At 45.5% G+C, this 21,727-nt stretch overlaps 1 protein-coding gene across 5 annotated transcripts in view; it reads left to right on the plus strand.

Moving 5' to 3' along the window:
- Positions 1–21,727, plus strand: part of LOC138261305 (polymeric immunoglobulin receptor-like) — a 278,961-nt gene that overhangs the window by 109,558 nt on the left and 147,676 nt on the right. For 4 of the 5 annotated variants that reach the window (XM_069210511.1, XM_069210254.1, XM_069210345.1 and 1 more), the window contains one exon: positions 15,321–15,653. The exons of the other annotated variant lie outside the window; for it this stretch is intronic. In XM_069210511.1, the coding sequence (XP_069066612.1) occupies positions 15,321–15,653 (333 nt within the window). The remainder of the gene's footprint in view (positions 1–15,320; positions 15,654–21,727) is intronic. 5 annotated transcript variants of the gene reach the window in all.

Genomic DNA, 21,727 nt, shown 5'->3' on the forward strand with positions numbered 1-21,727 from the left:
GTAAACAGTTTTCAGATGATTCTTCTGATCCTTCCTTATACTTTCTGGATGACTCCAAAACTCACTAAGACCCAATCTATGAAACCATTTTGAGATGTGGTTAAACCAGGAAATGTTAAGTACATTTGGTCTGTCTAGAATGTCTTGAATAGACTCCTTGTATGTGAATAGCTCAGGGGTGGTCCATACACGGACCCAGAAAAGCAATGGTCGTAGGGCAATTACATCTGAAATGCGTGGTAGGTCGAGGTCCCAGAACATTGGCAGCAGTGGGGTACTGCGAGGACAGGCCAAGATTGACCTTACAAAGTTGTTTTCCCCCACTGCTAGCTTGCTAATGTTCGAGGGCCCCCAAATTTCTGCCCCATAGACGGCAGCGCTCTTTGCCTTTGCTCGGTAAATTTTAATAGTTGGAGTAATCACTCTCTCAGAGGTGGACTTGTGGAAGCGTAAAATGGCCCCAGATCTCTGTGCCAGAAGAGCTAAGCTTTTATCGATTTGGGGCCCCCAATACAGGTTGTTGCTAATTCTCACCCCCAAATAATCTATGGAGCTTACCATACCTAGGGGGGTTCCATTATAGAAAATTGAGTATCTCTTTGTGGGACCACAGCCCAGGGTCATGAGTTTGGTTTTGCTGTGGTTGAGTTCAAGCCCATAGTCAACACAGAATGAACTAAACTTATCCACAAGTACCTGGAGACCCATAGGAGTTCTGGAGATCAGGAGGGAATCATCAGCAAATAGCAAAATTGGAATTTTATGGTTATTCAAGGATGGAGCATCATTTTGGCAGTTGGTAACGACTTGCACCACCTCATTGATAAACAATGTAAATAACGTTGGGGCAAGAACACAGCCCTGACGCACTCCTCTCCTAATCTCTATTTTATCGGTGAGTTCCCCCTGATTACCCCATCTAACTTGTGCAAATGTTTTTTCATGTAATCTTTTAATTAAATGCACTAAGTTTCCTGGGGTACCGATTTTATTTAATACTCCCCAAAGTTTCTCTCTTGGGACAAGATCAAATGCAGATCTCAGATCTACAAAGGCAACATAAAGTTTTTGCTTGGATAGAGTGACATACTTCCAAAATAATAATGACAGTCTGAAGACTTGGTCCATGGTATTAGTTTTGGGCCGAAAACCGGCCTGTAAGGGGGATAAGATTTGGTTGTCTTGGATCCAATCGATAAGCCTATTTAAAACTTGCTTAGCAAACGTCTTCTGAAGGATGTCAATAAGGCTGATTGGACGGTAGTTTGCAGGTGAACCTACATCACCCTTTTTATAAAATCGGTATTATTTCTGCGCCACGCCAAGAATCTGGAATAGGGCTACCAGCTGCTATGGCATTAGACAATAAATTGATGTACCATGCCCATATCTTTGGTTCTGATTTAAACAGGTCCCCTGGGATCTTATCTGGACCAGGGGCTTTTGCTGGCCTCAAAGAATTGATTGCAGCTATTGTTTCGGCTAAGGTAAAAACAATGCTCTCAGTTGAGGTCATGTTAACAGCCCAACACTCATCGTATCCAGGATCCACCGGATTTTGCGGTGCGGGCAGAGCGTATATTCCAGAAAAATAGGACACCCATCTTTCGGGCTGTATATACATACCAATATCATCATTGCCCCTTTTCGCACTAGAGGTCAACAGCCGCCAGAAGGAACTATCATCTTTGTATTTGACTGCTGCAAGCAGCTTCTGCCATATCTCATTATCCCAGTCTTTTTTTGCTTGTTTCAGGGCGTTAGCATACCTACGTCGGGCCTCTTTAATAGCCACTTGAGTAGAGTTTTTTACAGCCTTGTTTAGATTAGATCTTGCTCGCACACAGTCTTGATTATACCAATCCCTACGGGGGGTATCAGCTGGTCTCGATTTGGAAGGGGTTTCCCTATAGAAGATACCTTGTAGGGAATCCACCAATTTAATGTGGATAGACATAATAGGAATGTCAGGGGCTTCTTGATCCTCGTAATCTATGAAGAGTTTTAAAAATAATGAATATAATTCCCCGATCAAGTACGGATTGGATTCAACCTTTGGCCAACAGACCCGAGAACGTCTATGGTTCAGGTAAGGGAGTGGGACATTAGTAATCGTTGTGTGATGGACTCTTAAGAATGCATGGTTGGTCAGTACAAGGCACAGAGGATTATGATCGCTATCCAAGCGAGATAAAATTTCCATGTCCAGTGAACTTGACCATAGCCTAATGTCCACCAGGATGTAATCAATAGTGCTAAGGGAAAGCCCTCGCTTGAAAGTGATGGCTCGCTCTGAATCAGATTTAGTGCGGCCGTTACATTCTCTCAGGCCGTGTTTCAGGCAAAGGGAAGACAACTGAGATGCAACACAGGAAACGGGGGAAAACACCATTTCCTTAGATTGGGGAATACCCCAATGTTCGTCCTCTTCAGTAGTCAGATTACTGATAGTATTGTCCAACACAAAGGAACAATTGAAATCGCCTGCTATGATCAAGAGATCTGAAGGGTCCAAAAGCTCTATGTAGTCCGTCAACTGGGTGAGAACCATTGATTCTGTTCCACGGGGAACGGATCTTGCATAGGTATTCAGAACTATCAGCCTGAATCCGGGTCGGAAAGTAAGTTGCACACCCAGCAGATCATAAGAATTAAACTTTATCATAGAGTGGTCACATTCTAGCTTGTTGTTCAATAAAATCATTAACCCTCCTATCTGTCTTCCAAAGCCACCGGAGGCAGGTTGGGCAGCAGAAAAATAAGTTGTAAAGCCTTGTATGGATAACTGTTCTGCAGTCCAGGTTTCTTGAAAAAGACAGATATCTTGTTTGTTAATAAGGCTTACCCATTCCGTATCATCCAACTTTGACTTAATTCCTGCTACATTCCAAGATATAATATTGATTTTAGGAGGCGTAGTTGTTAATTTGGATCTCATTAAAGAGACGGGAAGTGAAGTCCCTATAGGATGACATTTGTCATTTGCTTTTTTAGGAAGTACTATACAGGGGGTAATCAGTCAATCTGATTCAGAAAGTAAGGGGTAAGGCTTCTCAGAATTAGATGTTACAGAATTATCTGAAGAGGGAATGACCCCGGCTACAATAGTTCCAGATGTACAACATCCTCTACATAGCGGGGCCCCAGGCGGCTGACTACTGAGTCTAAGTTTCGGTTCCCTATCTATACATAGTTCTTTCATTAATATATAATCTTTGCATGTATCTATGCTATCTCCTATCACCCATCCTATCTCTTTATTCTATAACTCATAATTTGGTGATGTTGCGCTAGCCCTGTTAAATTTCTATTCCTATTTTGCCCAAGACAGATCCTAGATCAGCAAAAGGATTCCTCAAAAGAGGAAGATCCCTAGCAAACACTGTTTCATAAAGTGATCAGGCAGTCACTGTGCTGCTTTGTGCATACCCTTGACCACTGAGGTCAACAATTCTGAGATCTTTTAAAAATTCAATACCAAATGTAGAAAGTGAGCAGCAGGCGCACCACAATGCATACACATTGATAACTTCTCTCGGTGTGTCCTCACCAATCTTTGCAGTGTAATATATTGTGGTGGTAGTGAAGCTGACGTTTGCACCTGAAAATTGGCAGATATTTTTTTCTGCATTAGTTATTTGGTTGAATATTATGCTAGCCACCTTTCTCCTGTTCCTTCCATATCTCCACTCTGTGCTGCACCAGTACTCTGTACAGGTTTCTGATTAAGGAGCAGATTTATATATGAATCGCTTTTGCACCACGCAACAAGGTGCAAGTTTGGTGAAACCCTTGCATAGTACGGAGTGGCTTGATAAATCCAGAGTAATGCAACACAGCGCAAATCACTGCATTGCATTACTCTGCATGTTGGAGAATGGATTATTAGTAAGGACAGGTAGGTACCTATACATAGCAAATAGGTCACAGATCCCCACTGGGTCAAATGAAGTTCTCAGTAAATGAATCCTTGCTCATCCCTTAGTAGCTTGGCCACAAGCAGTTAGGCTTAATTTAGGAGACAGGTGTGTAAAGCATTTAATATCAACAAAACTGTAAATAAGTAAAACAAAAAACACAATAAAATTTCCCACACCAATTTATAAAAATAGATTACATTTGTCCCTTTAAAATTGCACCAAAACAACAAATATCCAATGCAGGGAACCGGAGGTGTGAATTTGTAAAGATTTGGGGCCACATGTACGAAGTATTTTGCACGTCGCAAACGGCGAATCGGGCTGTTTGCGATGTGCATAATGTAATTTGGAATGTACAGACCCATTTTTGCGATTTGGTAATCTATTTACCGAATCGCAAAAAGGATTTGCGAGTCGCAATTAGGAAGGGGTGTACCCTTCCTAATTGCGAGTCGCAGTCCCATGCACGATTGTTTTGTGACCGGGAATGTGGTCGCAAAACAATCGCAGTTAGCACCAGTTTCAAACTGGTGCTAACCCATTCGCAAACGGAAGGGTTCCGCATGGGACCCCTTCCCCTTTGTGAATGGCTGCAAAAACATTTTTTCAGAGCAGGCAGTGGTCCTGCTCTGAAAAAATGAAAAGAAAACTTTTAATTTTTTGTTTTTGAAATGCATCTCGTTTTCCTTTAAGGAAAATGGGCTGCATTTTAAAAAAACTGCTTTATTTAAAAGCAGTCACAGACATGGTGGTCTGCTGTCTCCAGCAGGCCACCATCCCTGTGAGGGGGGCCATTCGCAATGGGGTCGCAAATTGCGACCTACCTCATGAATATTCATGAGTTAGGTCATTTGCGACCCCCTTGGGAATCGCAAACAGTGTCATTGACACTGTTGTACATAAGGTTTTGCGACTCCTGGTCGCACTCGACCGGGGCAAAGTCAAAATTTGAGGCCCAACATAATGGAACCGTGTTCGTCTCACAAGTTGAAGCCAACCACGCTGGAGCCCTCTTCGGATACACGGCGCAAAGGTCTTGGTCAAGTTTCTACGTTCGGGCTTAGATACATTTTTGGGACGAAATCCTCAGACTGGGGCAAAGTCAAAAGTTGAGACCTCGGTCAAACTTTTACCTTCAGACTTTGAAACCTTTCTGGAGCTTTTCTTCCCCAACGTGGGGAGTCCTCCTCAGCAAGCTGATTTCAATGGAAGTCATTGGATTTCTTTTTTTCCGCATGCCCCCAGTAAAAGTCTGGAAGTCTGGGGCTCTGGAGCTTTTCAGAAAGACGTACCTGCAAGTTAGGCCAGGTCACGGTCAACGTTGGCTGGCTTGACTCTCGTTGTCGGGTTGGTCCACTTATGGAGTTTTTTTCTAAAGTTGCTCCAAACTTATCGATCTTCTTCCAAAAGTACTGTTAAGATCCTCCAGGTGTCCACAACTCACCCCAAGTATCCAGAAGCTCTGAGTTGCTCCTTGCGGGTTACGACTTCAACTCCCAGAATGCACCTGGTCAAAATCCTTGAATGGATACTGGTCAGCTGAGCTATTTGTGCAGGACCTGATGCAGGGGACTCTGATCAGCTCTTTTCTACCTGTAGCTTACAGGGAGCTCCTTCCTGGAATTGTAGAAGTAAGGCAAAGTAATTTTCTTGGTGAAGTCCAAAGTGTGCAGCTGGTGCGGTCCTTCTGAGTGCAGTGTCCAGGTGCAGGCCAGGGGGCCAGCGGGGCAGACCTTCTTCTTCTTGTCTATTTCCACCAGGGATATGAAGTGTGGGGCAGCACTGACATATTTATCCTTGCTCCTGGTGTGGCAAGCAGGGGGATGTTCCTGTTCAATCACATGCAGGTCACTCTCTTGAGTTACCACTCCCTGGGAAGTGTGGGAAAAATCAATCCCAAGGAGCAACATTCCTCCAAAATCAAAGATGACACAAATTCAATCTTAGTCTGGCTGAGTCTACCCATTGGTGTGGCTAAGGTTCCCTTAATGCACCCCTTTCCAGCCCTCTCTTAATATATTCAGGGGGCACCTGGCTGTCTGGGGCTGCAGGAAATGGGGGAGGTCCAGTTGCTATTCCAAATGTCATTCCCTCCTTTGAAATCCAGTTTGGTTGCTCCCCCCTATTCTGTTCTACCATCTCCTGAGGCAGATATCCTCCCATTAGATGCTTTCTTTTTTCAGCCAGGCTACTTCACACCTCATCAGGACAGCCTGGCTCAGGCTGCCAGAGGCTGACCAATCAGAAAAGGGCACTACAGGTCTAAAGTTGGTAACTTTTGGGAAGAGTTCCAAAACTCTTTCCATGTCCAAGTTATATTAAGTTCAACAGTGCAAAGTTGTTGGATTTTTTATAACTTCTAATTTCATACCAAACTTGCTACATTGAGCTCCATCCTATAGAATATAAGATTTTATGATTTTAAAATATAGTCTCTCCATGTTAGCCTATGGAGTCCTTCCACTACAATGGGGAAAATGAATTTGGCTATTTTCCCTCCTCACCAGTGCCTATAAAACATCTTTTATAAAGTCCCTGTTTATAGTTACACTGCACCCAACCCTGGGGGCACTTAGGGCATACCTTAAGGGGCGACGTATAAGTAAAAATAAGGTAGCTTGGGACTTTGGAAGTACTTTTAATGCCAAAGTCGAATTTGGGGTTAACTTTAACTTAAAAGCAGCCAGCAAGGCATGCCTGCTTTTAAAAGGACACTGGGGGCCACAGCAGTGCACCTATGAGTGTACTGCCAATGTTGGGGTCCCTAAACCTACATGCCCTACCATATACTAGGGACTTATAGCTGGTTGGTACAGCTAATTATAATTAGCCTAATTTGCACATACCATTTTAGTCAGAGAACAGGCCCTGGGAATGGATAGCAGTGCCCAGGGCACCATCACAGTCAGGAAAACACCAGTCTGAGTGAAAATGGGGGCACAAATGAGGGGGCTTCTGCAATCAGCCCAGTTTTCCCACACTGCCCCAGGGAGGCATTCTCGGCTGTAGTGTGGTGCGTGAGTGTTCCCATGCAACACCCATGGATTTTGATGCATTCCCAGATTTACCATAAGTGGTAGACTTGGAAATGTGCCAAAACTGCTACACCTCCCCAAGTGAGGTGCAACAAGGAGAAATATCTTTATTTCTCCTAGATTTTAATCTATGTGAGCTGCATTCCTGCCCTTTCCCTGTCATTCATCACAGCAAGGTGACTTGCTGCGCTTCGTAATTTTTCGATGATTGTGCCCCTAGCTGTCTTTATCCCATCAGGCCCAGGATCGTTGTCATAATATCAGATGAGGGTGGAGCTTCTGAGACGGATGCCTATGTCTTCGTGATTGTACTCAGCAGTTTTTCATACTAGAGAAATTGACCTGGACTTCCTTGGTGTTCTGTAAAAGGAATTAATTGTTTAGGTTTATAAGTTACCAGTATGTCTGTATCTGAGCTCCCACCAGTTCCGTACAGGCATTGCTTTGGCCATGCTTCTAAAGGCCTTAGTACACCACATGGTTAAATGTGGGGTGAACAGTGGATGTTTCAGGACTGTTTTACCCACTCTCTCCCATTCTACCTCTACCTGAAGAACTTGGTATGGGTATTTGTGAGGGATATTTCGTCCTAACATTTCTGGTGAGTAAGTTCCCTTTATGAGGTTTTTCTCCCAGTTGGACCCCTCATCAAACGAATTCACTGCATGAAATAACTGAGCTGCTGCATGGTATAGGAAGGAATAAGTCAGGCAGTCCTAGTCCTTCTTTTGACCATGGGAGTTTCAGAGTTTCCAGTTTAGCAGCTGTAGACTTCAGACTAGAGTGCACTGATGCCTGTCTAATCCCTTGAATAGTAGTTTAATTGGCATTGAGAACATAGAATTCTGCAATGTGAAAAGGCATTGTGGTAGAAAGACCATATGGGGCCAATGCGATCTCTACCATAATACACAACGCTAGTATTGTGTAGAAAACTACTGAGAGTAACTGCCTTCCAAACTTTTCCACTATTTAATGAGTATTGCTCCTATCAATGGTAAAATATACAGTATGCCTAAGTAATGGGAGCTTCTTGTTTCCCAAAATATATCTTGAAATCCAAGTCAGACATGGCTCCCTCACCGAGACTATGAAGATCCCTAAGTGGAACTATTTGTAATTTTCCCCAGTTAGTAAGCATGTCTGAAATATCTTTGTGCATTAGTGTGCTTATCACTGGTAGGGTTCTTGTCGGAAGCATCTTACTGTGTACCTTAATGTCTGTGTTCAGCAATCTCAGCAGGTGACATGATGCTAGTAGTGTTCGGTCTCTCTCTGGTTTTGGAACCAGTATTATCAACACTCTTTCATAGGGCACTGAAGTCAGAAAACATCACTAAGTTGAACATGGTCTGCAAAATAGTTTCTGCATTGGGCACAAATCATTGTGTTAGGGAACTAATCATACTGGACGAAGGGTCTCCAACCATTTTGTTTAGTAAGATCAACTTATGTTCAATTAAAGTCATCCTGAGCTATTTATATTCTTAGTACTATTGTGTTATAATAATCAACACATCACATAAGATTACATGAGTGGCCACCCTTTGCAAGATTAGCACCCGTGATCACCTCTGTACATATGGCAGGGTTGCAGACAGTAAAGTAAAGAAGGGTTTGTCAATTTGGAATGCCTTTACATGGGTAGTACCTAGCAGTCATAGATGCAATGCCCCTACCACCAAGGTAGTAATATTAGCAACACATCTCCCAACTGATTTATCACTTAAAAATCAGCTTTAAATATATTTTGGAAATTCAACCATTTTTTCTCTAAGCATCAGCTTAGGAGTTTAAAAGATGCACACAATTTCATTTAGAGGACGAGCTTTCAATTTTGATATGAATATATTCATACAGACAAGCAGAATCTTTTCATTTACTAGGCTGGGCTGCACACAGGAGAGCTCCTTACAGGTAGCTTGAGAGCTACCAGTACCTCACAAGCTACTCGTTGGAGAAGCCTGTTCTAGACTCTCTCTTCTGGGCTGTCTTTATCCTACTGTGTACCTTTGGGACTCCGGGGTGGGGGACTGTTCTGCACTGTTGTTGCGTTGGGAAAAATGACACTACAGCAGCTTATAAATGAGCCCCTAAATTCTGTTAATCAGGATATCTGCAACACGCTTTGTTCTATTTGTAATATTTTACATCCCTTTTGTTTTTCTTTCATGCTGATATACAGCAAGGTAACTCATTGTTTAACCCCTTCCCCGCCACGGACGTAATGGTTACGTCCATGGCAGCGCCCGTGTGGCGCCATGGACGTAACCATTACGTCCTGAATGCTTTCCTCGGGAGAAGCGCTAGCGCTCCTCCCGAGGGCCGCCCCCCCACCCCCCCCCCACCCCCCTAGGTCAGGGCTGACCGGGGAATCCCTTCCCCTTCCACCCCCGACCCCCCCCACCCCCCCCTGTGACGTCAGCGCGCGAGCGCGCGCTGATTTGTCACAGGGGCCTCCCTAGTCGCGCTGGAAGCTCTGCTTCCAGCGCGATTGAAAAAGAAATGCAAAAGCATTTCTTTTTCAATCATTTGGGAGGCCCGGAGGGGCTTCAAAGGGAAGGAAAAGTATTTCCTTCCCTTTGAAGTCCCTCCGAGGGTTTCAAAAGCCGGATTGCTTGCAATCCGGCTTTTGAAACCCCACTAGACACCAGGGATTTTTTTTTTTTTCATTGAAATTGACCAAAGGGAGCGACCCCTTGGGCAAGGGTCGCTCCCAGGGGGGGGCATTTTTTTGAAAAGGCCTTTTCTGCCCCCCCTGGGGGCAGAAACCTCTAGGCACCAGGGACCATTTTTTTTTTTTTTGTTTCATTTTTTTTTATTGAGGTGGGGAGCGACCCCTTAGGCAAGGGTCGCTCCCCTTGGGGGAAAATTATATTTTGGCCATTTCTGCCCCCCTTGGGGGCAGATTGGCCTATTTTGATGAGGCCAATCTGCCCCCAAGGGGGGTAGAAACCACTAGACACCAGGTTTTTTTTTTTTTTTATTATTGTTATTGACAAAAGGGAGCGACCCCTTGGGCAAGGGTCGCTCCCAGGGGGGGCATATTTTTGGGAAGGCCTTTTCTGCCCCCCCTGGGGGCAGATCGGCCTACTATTAGGCCGATCTGCCCCCAGGGGGGGTAGAAACCACTAGACACCAGGGAGTTTTTTCTTTGCGTGAATTTCACGCAAAGGGAGCGACCCCTTAGGCAAGGGTCGCTCCCTGGGGGGGAGGGCAATTTATTTTAGGCCATTTCTGCCCCCCCTGGGGGCAGATCGGCCTATTATTAGGCCGATCTGCCCCCAGGGGGGGAAGAAACCTCTAGGAGCCAGGGCACATTTTTTTTTGTGTTTTTTTTTTTTGTTCTTTCTTTTTTTTAGAGATGGGGAGCGACCCATCAGGCAAGGGTCGCTCCCCTGGGGGGCAAATTGTATTTAGACCATTTCTGCCCCCCTGGGGGCAGATTGGCCGATTTTAGGTCAATCTGCCCCCAAGGGGGCAGAAACCACTATGCACCGGGGATTTGTTTTTTGGCGCCAATGTCACGCAGGGGGAGCGACCCTGTAGGCAAGGGTCGCTCCCGGGGGGTGGGGGTTGGGGGGCAAATTTATTTTAGGCCATTTCTGCCCCCCCGGGGGACAGATCGGCCTATTATTAGGCCGAACTGCCCCCGGGGGGGGGGGCAGAACACTCTAGGCGCCAGGGCAATTTTTTTTTTGTGTGTTTTTTTTTTGTAGTTTCTTTTTTTAGAGATGGGGAGCAACCCATCAGGCAAGGGTCGCTCCCCTGGGGGGGCAAATTGTATTTAGACCATTTCTGCCCCCCTGGGGGCAGATTGGCCAATTTTAGGTCAATCTGCCCCCAAGGGGGCAGAAACCACTAGGCACCGGGGATTTGTTTTTTGGCGCCAATGTCACGCAGGGGGAGCGACCCCGTAGGCAAGGGTCGCTCCCGGGGTGGGGAGTGGGGGCGCAAATTTTTTTTAGGCCATTTCTGCCCCCCCCCCCCGGGGCCGGCTGAGCTACAGGCCAAACACCACAGGTAGGCACCTTGCAAAAAACACCTCTGTTTTCTGTGAAAAAATATGTTGTGTCCACGTTGTGTTTTGGGCCATTTCCTTTTGTGGGAGCTAGGCCTACCCACAGAAGTGATGTACCATTTTTATCGAGAGACTTAGGGGAACGCTGGGTGGAAGGAAATTTGTGGCTCCTCTCAGATTCCAGAACTTTCTGTCACCGAAATGAGAGGAAAAAGTGTTTTTTTGGGCCAAATTTTGATGTTTGCAAAGGATTCTGGGTAACATAACCTGGTCAGAGCCCCGCAAGTCACCCCATCTTGGATTCCCCTGGGTTTCTAGTTTTCAAAAATGCACAGGTTTGCTAGGTTTCCTCAGGTGTCGGCTGAGCTACAGGCCAAAATCCACAGGTAGGCACTGCTTTTTATAAAAAAATGTGATGTGTCCACGTTGTGTTTTGGGCCCTTTCCTTTCGTGGGCGCTAGTCCTACCCACACAAGTGATGTATCATTTTTATCGGGAGACTTGGGGGAACGCTGGGTAGAAGAAAATTTGTGGCTCCTCTCAGATTCCAGAACTTTCTGCCACAGAAATGTGAGTAACATGTGTATTTTTAGCCAAATTTTGAGGTTTGCAAAGGATTCTGGGTAACAGAACCTGGTCCGAGCCCCGCAAGTCACCCCTCCTTGGATTCCCCTAGGTCTCTAGTTTTCAGAAATGCACAGGTTTGGTAGGTTTCCCTAGGTGCCGGCTGAGCTAGAGGCCAAAATCTACAGGTAGGCACTTCGCAAAAAACACCTCTGTTTTTTTCCAAAATTTAGGATGTGTCCACGTTGCGCTTTGGGGTGTTTCCTGTCTCCGGCGCTAGGCCTACCCACGCAAGTGAGGTATCATTTTTATCGGGAGACTTGGGGGAACGCTGGGTGGAAGGAAATTTGTAGCTCCTCTCAGATTCCAGAACTTTCTGCCACAGAAATGTGAGGGACATGTGTTTTTTTAGCCACATTTTGAGGTTTGCAAAGGATTCTGGGTAACAGAACCTGGTCCGAGCCCCGCAAGTCACCCCTCCTTGGATTCCCCTAGGTCTCTAGTTTTCAGAAATGCACAGGTTTGGTAGGTTTCCCTAGGTGCCGGCTGAGCTAGAGGCCAAAATCTACAGGTAGGCACTTCGCAAAAAACACCTCTGTTTTTTTCCAAAATTTAGGATGTGTCCACGTTGCGCTTTGGGGTGTTTCCTGTCGCCGGCGCTAGGCCTACCCACGCAAGTGAGGTATCATTTTTATCGGGAGACTTGGGGGAACGCTGGGTGGAAGGAAATTTGTAGCTCCTCTCAGATTCCAGAACTTTCTGCCACAGAAATGTGAGGGACATGTGTTTTTTTAGCCACATTTTGAGGTTTGCAAAGGATTCTGGGTAACAGAACCTGGTCCGAGCCCCGCAAGTCACCCCTCCTTGGATTCCCCTAGGTCTCTAGTTTTCAGAAATGTACAGGTTTGGTAGGTTTCCCTAGGTGCCGGCTGAGCTAGAGGCCAAAATCTACAGGTAGGCACTTCGCAAAAAACACCTCTGTTTTTTTCCAAAATTTAGGATGTGTCCACGTTGCGCTTTGGGGTGTTTCCTGTCGCCGGCGCCAGGCCTACCCACGCAAGTGAGGTATCATTTTTATCGGGAGACTTGGGGGAACGCTGGGTGGAAGGAAATTTGTAGCTCCTCTCAGATTCCAGAACTTTCTGCCACAGAAATGTGAGGGACATGTGTTTTTTTAGCCAAATTTTGAGGTTTGCAAAGGATTCTGGGTAACAGAACCTGGTCCGAGCCACACAAGTCACCCCTCCTTGGATTCCCCTAGGTCTCTAGTTTTCAGAAATGCATAGGTTTGGTAGGTTTCCCTAGGTGGCGGCTGAGCTAGAGGCCAAAATCTACAGGTAGTCACTTTGCTAAAAACAGCTCTGTTTTCTGTGATATGTCCACGTTGTGTTTTGGGGCATATCCTGTCGCGGGCGCTAGGCCTACCCACACAAGTGAGGTATCATTTTTATCGGGAGACATGGGGGAACGCTGGGTGGAAGGAAATTTGTGGCTCCTCTCAGATTCCAGAACTTTCTGCCACAGAAATGTGAGGAACATGTGTTTTTTTAGCCAAATTTTGAGGTTTGCAAAGGATTCTGGGTAACAGAACCTGGTCCAAGCCCCGCAAGTCACCCCTCCTTGGATCCCCCTAGGTCTCTAGTTTTCAGAAATGCACAGGTTTGGTAGGTTTCCCTAGGTGGCGGCTGAGCTAGAGGCCAAAATCTACAGGTAGTCACTTTGCTAAAAACAGCTCTGTTTTCTGTGATATGTCCACGTTGTGTTTTGGGGCATATCCTGTCGCGGGCGCTAGGCCTACCCACACAAGTGAGGTATCATTTTTATCGGGAGACGTGGGGGAACGCTAGGTGGAAGGAAATTTGTGGCTCCTCTCAGATTCCAGAACTTTCTGCCACAGAAATGTGAGGAACATGTGTTTTTTTAGCCAAATTTTGAGGTTTGCAAAGGATTCTGGGTAACCGAACCTGGTCCGAGCCACACAAGTCACCCCTCCTTGGATTCCCCTAGGTCTCTTTTTTTCAGAAATGCACAGGTTTGGTAGGTTTCCCTAGGTGGCGGCTGAGCTAGAGGCCAAAATCTACAGGTAGTCACTTTGCTAAAAACAGCTCTGTTTTCTGTGATGTGTCCAGGTTGTGTTTTGGGGCATATCCTGTCGCGGGCGCTAGGCCTACCCACACAAGTGAGGTATCATTTTTATCGGGAGACGTGGGGGAATGCTGGGTGGAAGGAAATTTGTCGCTGCTCTCAGATTCCAGAACTTTCTGCCACAGAAATGTGAGGAACATGTGTTTTTTTAGCCAAATTTTGAGGTTTGCAAAGGATTCTGGGTAACAGAACCTGGTCCGAGCCACACAAGTCACCCCTCCTTGGATTCCCCTAGGTCTCTAGTTTTCAGAAATGCACAGGTTTGGTAGGTTTCCCTAGGTGGCGGCTGAGCTAGAGGCCAAAATCTACAGGTAGTCACTTTGCTAAAAACAGCTCTGTTTTCTGTGATGTGTCCACGTTGTGTTTTGGGGCATATCCTGTCGCGGGCGCTAGGCCTACCCAAACAAGTGAGGTATCATTTTTATCGGGAGACTTGGGGGAACATAGAATAGCAAAACAAGTGTTATTGCCCCTTGTCTTTCTCTACATTTATTCCTTCCAAATATAGGGGTGTGTGTAAAAAAGACATCTATTTGAGAAATTCCATGTAATTCACGTGCTACTATGGTCACCCCGGAATTCAGAGATGTGCAAATAACCACTGCTCCTCAACACCTTATCTTGTGCCCTTTTTGGAAATGCAAAGGTTTTCTTGATAGCTATTTTTTACTCCTTATATTTCAGCAAATGAATTACTGTATACCCGGTATAGAATGAAAACGCACTGCAGGGTGCAGCTCATTTATTGGCTCTGGGTTCCTCGGGTTCTTGATGAACCTACAAACGCTATATATCCCCGCAACCAGAGGAGTCCAGCAGACGTAACGGTATATTGCTTTCGATAATCTGACATTGCAGGGAAAAGTTACAGAGTAAAAAGTAGAGAAAAATTGATGTTTTTTTCTCCTCAATTTCAATATTTTTCTTTTTCAGCTGTTATTTTCTGTAGGAAACCCTTGTAGGATCTACACAAATGACCCCTTGCTGAATTCAGAATTTTGTCTACATTTCAGAAATGTTTAGGTTTCTGGGATCCAGCATTGGTTTCATGACCATTCCTGTCACTGACTGGAAGGAGGCTGAAAGCACAAAAAATTGCACAAATGGGGTATGCCCCAGTAAAATGCCGAAATTGTGTTGAAAAATTGGGTTTTCGGATTCAAGTCTGCCTGTTCCTGAAAGCTGGGAAGCTGCTGAGTTTAGCACCGCAAACCCTTTGTTGATGCCATTTTCAGGGGAAAAACCACAAGCCTTCTTCTGCAGCCACTTTTTCCAATTCTTTTGAAAAAAACTAAATTTTCCCTGTATTTTGGCCAATTTCTTGGCCTCTTTCAGGGGAACCCACAAAGTCTGGGTACCTCCAGAATCCCTAGGATGTTGGAAAAAAAGGACGCAAATTTGGCTTGGTTAGCTTATGTGGACAAAAAGTTATGCGGGCCTAAGCGCGAACTGCCCCAAATAGGCAAAAAAAGGCCTGGCACAGGAGGGGGAAAAGGCCTGGCAGCGAAGTGGTTAACAGATTTCGCAATCATTACAAAATGTAATTATGACGTGTGTTTTTATCAATATGATAATGTTTATGTTGAGGGACAGGACGCCCTTGCTCATGTTTTAATGTGTAATTTCTCTTTAAAGCCAGCAGTCAGGATCTGACCGGTCCAAATGAGGTCATAGGCACACGTGGAGGGTCGGTGTCCGTTGAATGCAGCTATGTGGCAAAATACCGCGATTCTCCCAAATACTGGTGCCGAGGAGCAGACGGGTTCGGTGACATTGTTGTAAAAACCTCAATCTCTGGTCGAGAGGTGAGGAAGGACCGAGTGGCCATCAGAGATGCACCGCGCACCGGGACATTCACTGTGCTCATGGAAGGGCTGCGGCTGGAGGATGCCGGGATCTACTTCTGTGGAATTGACAGACCTGGTTCAGGCCATCCCACATTCCCAGTCTCAGTGGTTGTTCTCACAGGTGAGTTCATGCTCTCATACCATTAATAGTCACTTTGCCCCGGTGCTGGTAGTGGGGGGGGGGGGTCCTAGAATGAGACAGATATACATGTATGTATTAGCAGGGCTGTGAAACATGTGGGAGAGACCAGAAAGCAAAACAAGAAAGTAAATCTAGTTTGTTGAGGGTAGCGCAAATTTACAAAGTCTCCTTTCTGACCAAGCCAAACACATTATAAAGGAAGCTCCATTTGAAAATATAGATTACAAAAATGAACAATTACAAGTTCTTAAAAGCAGCCAAACTCACACCGATCGTGTTTAATAGAGTATTACTATTGCATTGCCCGATGCTGCATGTAGCTATAAGTTCATATTTTGAAGGCATATATTTATATGGCCTTTATTAATACATTTTACACATTTGAGTGTGTAATTTTATAGTCAGTATTTTTGTTGACTACACATTCAAAAGCTGCTCATGTAGAGACACAAGAGCGCAATGCCTTGGCACACTAATGAACTGAAATAAAATATCAACCTGTGGTATGAGTTTCAACTTAAACATTTCGATGTTCACTGGGGCCCAACCACTCCCAGGGAATCCCTGTCAATGCTGTGTGTTAAGAACAAATATCGAATTCTTAATTCAACATCTGTCGGATGGAAAGTTTTCTCTAAGCAATACAATTCCAGATGTCTACTGAAAATAGAACCATATTAAAGGAGGTTTACCCATTGATGGTATACCTACTTCATTACTTCGAATTGGTATCAGGTTTTAAGGTCAGTAAGCAAAAATCACAAATATTGAAGTTTATGATCCCACCTGCAGAGACGCCGAGGCTTCAAACTCTTGGTCCCTGCCACTGGTCACCCAACTCTGTCAGATACATGGGTCTTACTTTTACTAGACGGTTGAAAAACTAGACCAAAGCTAACTGGTCTGTGCTCCATGGAGAAATTCTAACAGACCTCTCATGTTGGTGCTTTTAAAGAATTGGGTTATTAGGATGTGAGCCTTTCACAAGTAATAGGTTCACAATGCTCTCATTACTGGGAACCAAGTATTCCATTGTAGTGCTGGATTTTCTCAAGATAGAGTAGCAGAGGATCCAAGGCCATTCAGGGGAGGTTGTGTGGTCTAGTAATCTCCATCCTCTGGCAGGCAATAATAACACTTAATAAATGATTGTACAGTCAGTGCTTTTTATTTGAAAAAGGAAAAGTACATTATATACACACACACTTAATACTACATATTAATTTACAAATATACTCATCAGGCAGATAGCTATACCCTGTATGACATTCTGAAACCACATTTCACCCCTAAGGGGTTAATTACTCCCAAAATCAAAATATCCCACACCTATATCAAATAGAACATCACAATGTAAGGGAGTGAAATTTTGGCTAGGCAGGCTCATTGGCTTTGTCACGGGCCAACCATCACTAAGGGCCAAATGTAGCAAGAATCGAATTTGCGAATCAGAAATTGCGAGTCGGTGCGACTCGTAATTTCCGATTCGCAAATTCGTATGCAGAATGGTGTCTCAGACACCTTCTGCGAATCGCAAGGGGGTCGCAAAGACCCACCGCATTAATATTAATGAGATGGGTCGCAATTTGCGACCCCCTTGCGATTCCCTGCACTCACAGGGATGGTGGCTTGCTGGAGACAGCAGACCTCCATGTCTGTGACAGTTTTTTAAATAAAGCAGTTTTTCTTTTTTTTTGTATTGCAGCCCGTTTTCCTTAAAGGAAAACGAGTTGCAATACAAAATAAAAAATGAAACCATTTGGTTTCGTTTTTTCAGAGTACTCAGTGGTCCATTGGACCACTGCCTTCTATGAAAAAATATTTTGGGCGACATTCACAAAGGGGAAGGGGTCCCATGGGGCCCTTTTCCCTTTTGCGAATGAGGTGGGTGCTAACTGCGAATTGCTTTCGCGGTCTTAAAGCAATTCTGCATCGCGGTGCGAGTCGCAAATAGGAAGGGAACACCCCTTCCTATTTGCGAGTCGCATTCCCATTTTGCGAGTCGGTACCGACTCGTAAAATGGGAATGTGCATTGCGATGGTCATTTTCCATGACGCAAACTGCGATTATCGCAGTTTGCGCCATGCAAAACGGTTCGTACATCTGGCCTTAGATGAGGCAAGCCGACTGGCTTTGTCAAGGGGTACCACATCATAATATAAGGCAAGTCTATTAGCTTTATCAAAGGGTTACCACATTATAAGATAAATAACTATGTCACAAATCGCTGTGACTCCTGCAGCCCCCACACAGACCTCTAAATGTACGCTGGTGCTTCCCCTGCCCAGAGATATTTTAGGGCATTAACAAAGTGAGCTCTGGCACAAGGCCCTAGCTTTTCAGTGGGCCTCCTATTTTTTTAATGCTTCTTAAACATATGTTGTTTTGAATACTATTTCCCTTCAATTTATTTGTATTACAGATGATGTATGGGTGTTTAGAATAGACATCTTGCAGGGAAATGTTGTGTTTACCTCTTTCAGCACCATGCAACATCCATAAAAAAGTTCATTTTAGATCAGAACAGGACCTCACATATGAGAAATGGCAGTGGGTAGCAGAGTTTATTTGCAATAATCTGTTATAGGAGGCTGGACTGGCTTGTAGTGAGTACCAAGGGGAACTTACACCTTGCACCAGGCCCAGGTATCCCTTATTAGTGTATAGGGGTGTCTAGTAGCTTAGGCTGATAGAAAATGGTAGTTTAGCAGAGCAGCTTAGGCTGAACTAGGAGACGAGTGAAGCTCCTACAGTACCACTAGTGTCACTTCCACAATATCATAAGAAAACACAAAACACAGATATACTAAAAATAAAGGTACTTTATTTTTATGACAATATGCCAAAGTATCTCAGTGAGTACCCTCAGTATGAGGATAGCAAATATACACAAGATATATGTACACAATACCAAAATATGCAGTAATAGCAATAGAAAACAGTGCAAACAATGTATAGTCACAATAGAATGCAATGGGGGCACATAGGGATAGGGGCAACACAAACCATATACTCTAGAAGTGGAATGCGAACCACGAATGGACCCCAAACCTATGTGACCTTGTAGAGGGTTGCTGGGACTGTAAGAAAACAGTGAGGGTTAGAAAAATAGCCCACCCCAAGACCCTGAAAAGTGGGTGCAAAGTGCACCTAAGTTCCCAAAAGAGCACAGAAGTCGTGATAGGGGAATTCTGCAGGAAAGACCAACACCAGCAATGCAACAACAATGGATTTCCAGACGAGAGTACCTGTGGAACAAGGGGACCAAGTCCAAAAGTCACGATCAAGTCGAGAGTGGGCAGATGCCCAGGAAATGCCAGCTGTGGGTGCAAAGAAGCTGCCACTGGATGGTAGAAGCTGAGGATTCTGCAAGAACGACAAGGGCTAGAAACTTCCCCTTTGGAGGATGGATGTCCCACGTTGTGAAGAGTTGTGCAGAAGTGTTTTCCCGCAGAAAGACCGCAAACAAGCCTTGCTAGCTGCAAATCTCACGGTTAGGATTTTTGGATGCTGCTGTGGCCCAGGAGGGACCAGGATGTCACCAATTGCGTGAGGAGACAGAAGGGGCGTCCAGCAAGACAAAGAGCTCCCTCAGAAGCAAGCAGCACCCGCAGAAGTGCCGGAACAGGCACTACAAAGTGGAGTGAATCAGTGCTCACCCGAAGTTGCACAAGAGAGTCCCACGACGCCGGAGGACAACTCAGGAGGTTGTGCAATGCAGGTTAGAGTGCCGGGGACCCAGGCTTGGCTGTGCACAAAGGAAATACTCGAAGAGTGCACAGGAGCCAGAGTATCTGCAAAATACGTGGTTCCCAGCAATGCAGTCTACCGTGGGGAGGCAAGGACTTACCTCCACCAAACTTGGACTGAAGAGTCACTGGACTGTGGGAGTCACTTGGACAGAGTTGCTGAGTTCAAGGGACCTCGCTCGTCGTGCTGAGAGGAGACCCAGAGGACCGGTGATGCAGTTCTTTGGTGCATGCGGTTGCAGGGGGATGATTCCGTCAACCCACGGGAGATTTCTTCGGAGCTTCTAGTGCAGAGAGGAGGCAGACTACCCCCACAGCATGCACCACCAGGAAAACAGTCGAGAAGGCGGCAGGATCAGCGTTACAAGGTCACAGTAGTCGTCTTTGCTACTTTGTTGCAGTTTTGCACCCTCTCTCTGAGGAAGTCCTTTGTTCTGCCTTCCTGGGCCAGACCTGGCTGGACCCCAGGAGGGCAGAAACCTGTCTGAGGGGTTGGCAGCAGCAGCAACTGCATTGAAACCCCGGGAAAGGTAGTTTGGCAGTACCAGGGTCTGAGCTAGAGACTCGGGGGATCAGAATGGCATTGGGGCGACAATTCCATGATCCTAGACATGTTACATGGCCATGTTCGGAGTTACTATTGTGACGCTATACATATGTCGTGACATATGTATAGTGCACGCGTGTAATGGTGTCCCCGCACTCACAAAGTCCGGGGAATTTGCCCTGAACCATGTGGGAGCACATTGGCTAGTAACTTAGCATCCAACCTTTACCATGTAAAGGTTAGACATATAGGTGACTTATAAGTTACTTAAGTGCAGTGGTAAATGGCTGTGAAATAACATGGACGTTATTTCACTCAGGCTGCACTGGCAGGCCTGTGTAAGAATTGTCAGATCTCCCTATGGGTGGCATAAGAAATGCTGCAGCCCATAGGGATCTCCTGGAACCCCAATACCCTGGGTACCTCAGTACCATATACTAGGAAATTATAAGGGTGTTCCAGTATGCCAATGTAAATTGGTGAAATTGGTCACTAGCCTGTTAGTGACAATTTGGAAAGAGAATGAGAGAGCATAACCACTGAGGTTCTGGATAGCAAAGCCTCAGTGAGACAGTTAGTCATAACACAGGTAACACATACAGGGCACACTTATGAGCACTGGGGCCCTGGCTGGCAGGGTCCCAGTGACACATACAACTAAAACAACATATATACAGTGAAATATGGGGGTAACATGCCAGGCAAGATGGTACTTTCCTACATCTGTGAGCTGCTGCTATATTAAATACATGTCACTATCCCTGAATATTAGGTGGAGACACGTTTGGTATTTGGACCAGTGTGCCTGTTCAGTGTCAGTGGCCTGGCAAAGAGAGCATGAAAATGGTGACATTTTATCATAAATTCAAAGCTGTTGGATCATGGGTCTCCAGAATACATTTACACCAGGGGCCCAAAAATGTTTAAGATGTCCCTGGTTCTGCTGCCCCGTGGGGCACCACAAGGAGAGAATTAGTATGGAAATAAGCCCTAGCAGGGCATTAAGGGGTACTCCAGCCAGGAGTAGTACATATTTTAGCAGGAAACTCTCTCGCTGTGCTGGGGAAGCATATCCTTTTATTTTTGGCAGCATTGCGCCACATGTCTTTGTTTTGCTTTTTGATTGTGTTTTCTAAACCCTGGGTTTTGACCCCTTTTTTCATTTTAAAAGGCAGCATGAGACACCCACTCCTGTGCTTCCCAGCCATTCCTGGAATCTCTCCCGCTCAGGCTCTTGCTACGGTGGGTGAGGAGCGCAGTATATTTTCCCGGACGGAATGATGCTGTGCAGAGCCTTCCCCTCTCCCAAAAGTCACGGGCACCGGGAGCAGTGAGGTTGCATAGAAGAATGCAGTGGTACTGAAAACATGATCAGGCATCTGTGTTGCTCGTAACCCTAGAATTGGGTCCTTCATTGTCGTACCTTGGCATTGCGGTATTGAGATGGGATCCAGTTCCCCACAGTGCTCCTATACTTTTTTTCATTGCCTTTGGGAACTTAGCAGTAACTAGGGGACATAATCATCCACGGGGGGAAACCCCACGCAACTCCGTAAGTGTAATATTTAAGTACAGCCTACCTTCGGGCCCCCAAGCCTCATCACTGTCGTGCAGGACACTTGGAGTGGGAGCAGAGTTCAGATCTCTTTCCTCATGTGGCCCTCATTGGGCATAACGTGGCCAGCCCCCACATGGGCCACCTACATTATCAAGTATTGGATCTTTCATAGATTCATATTCTTTAATCATTCATTGT

The sequence above is a fragment of the Pleurodeles waltl genome, chromosome 1_1, assembly GCF_031143425.1.
Source record: "Pleurodeles waltl isolate 20211129_DDA chromosome 1_1, aPleWal1.hap1.20221129, whole genome shotgun sequence".
NCBI lineage: Eukaryota > Metazoa > Chordata > Amphibia > Caudata > Salamandridae > Pleurodeles > Pleurodeles waltl.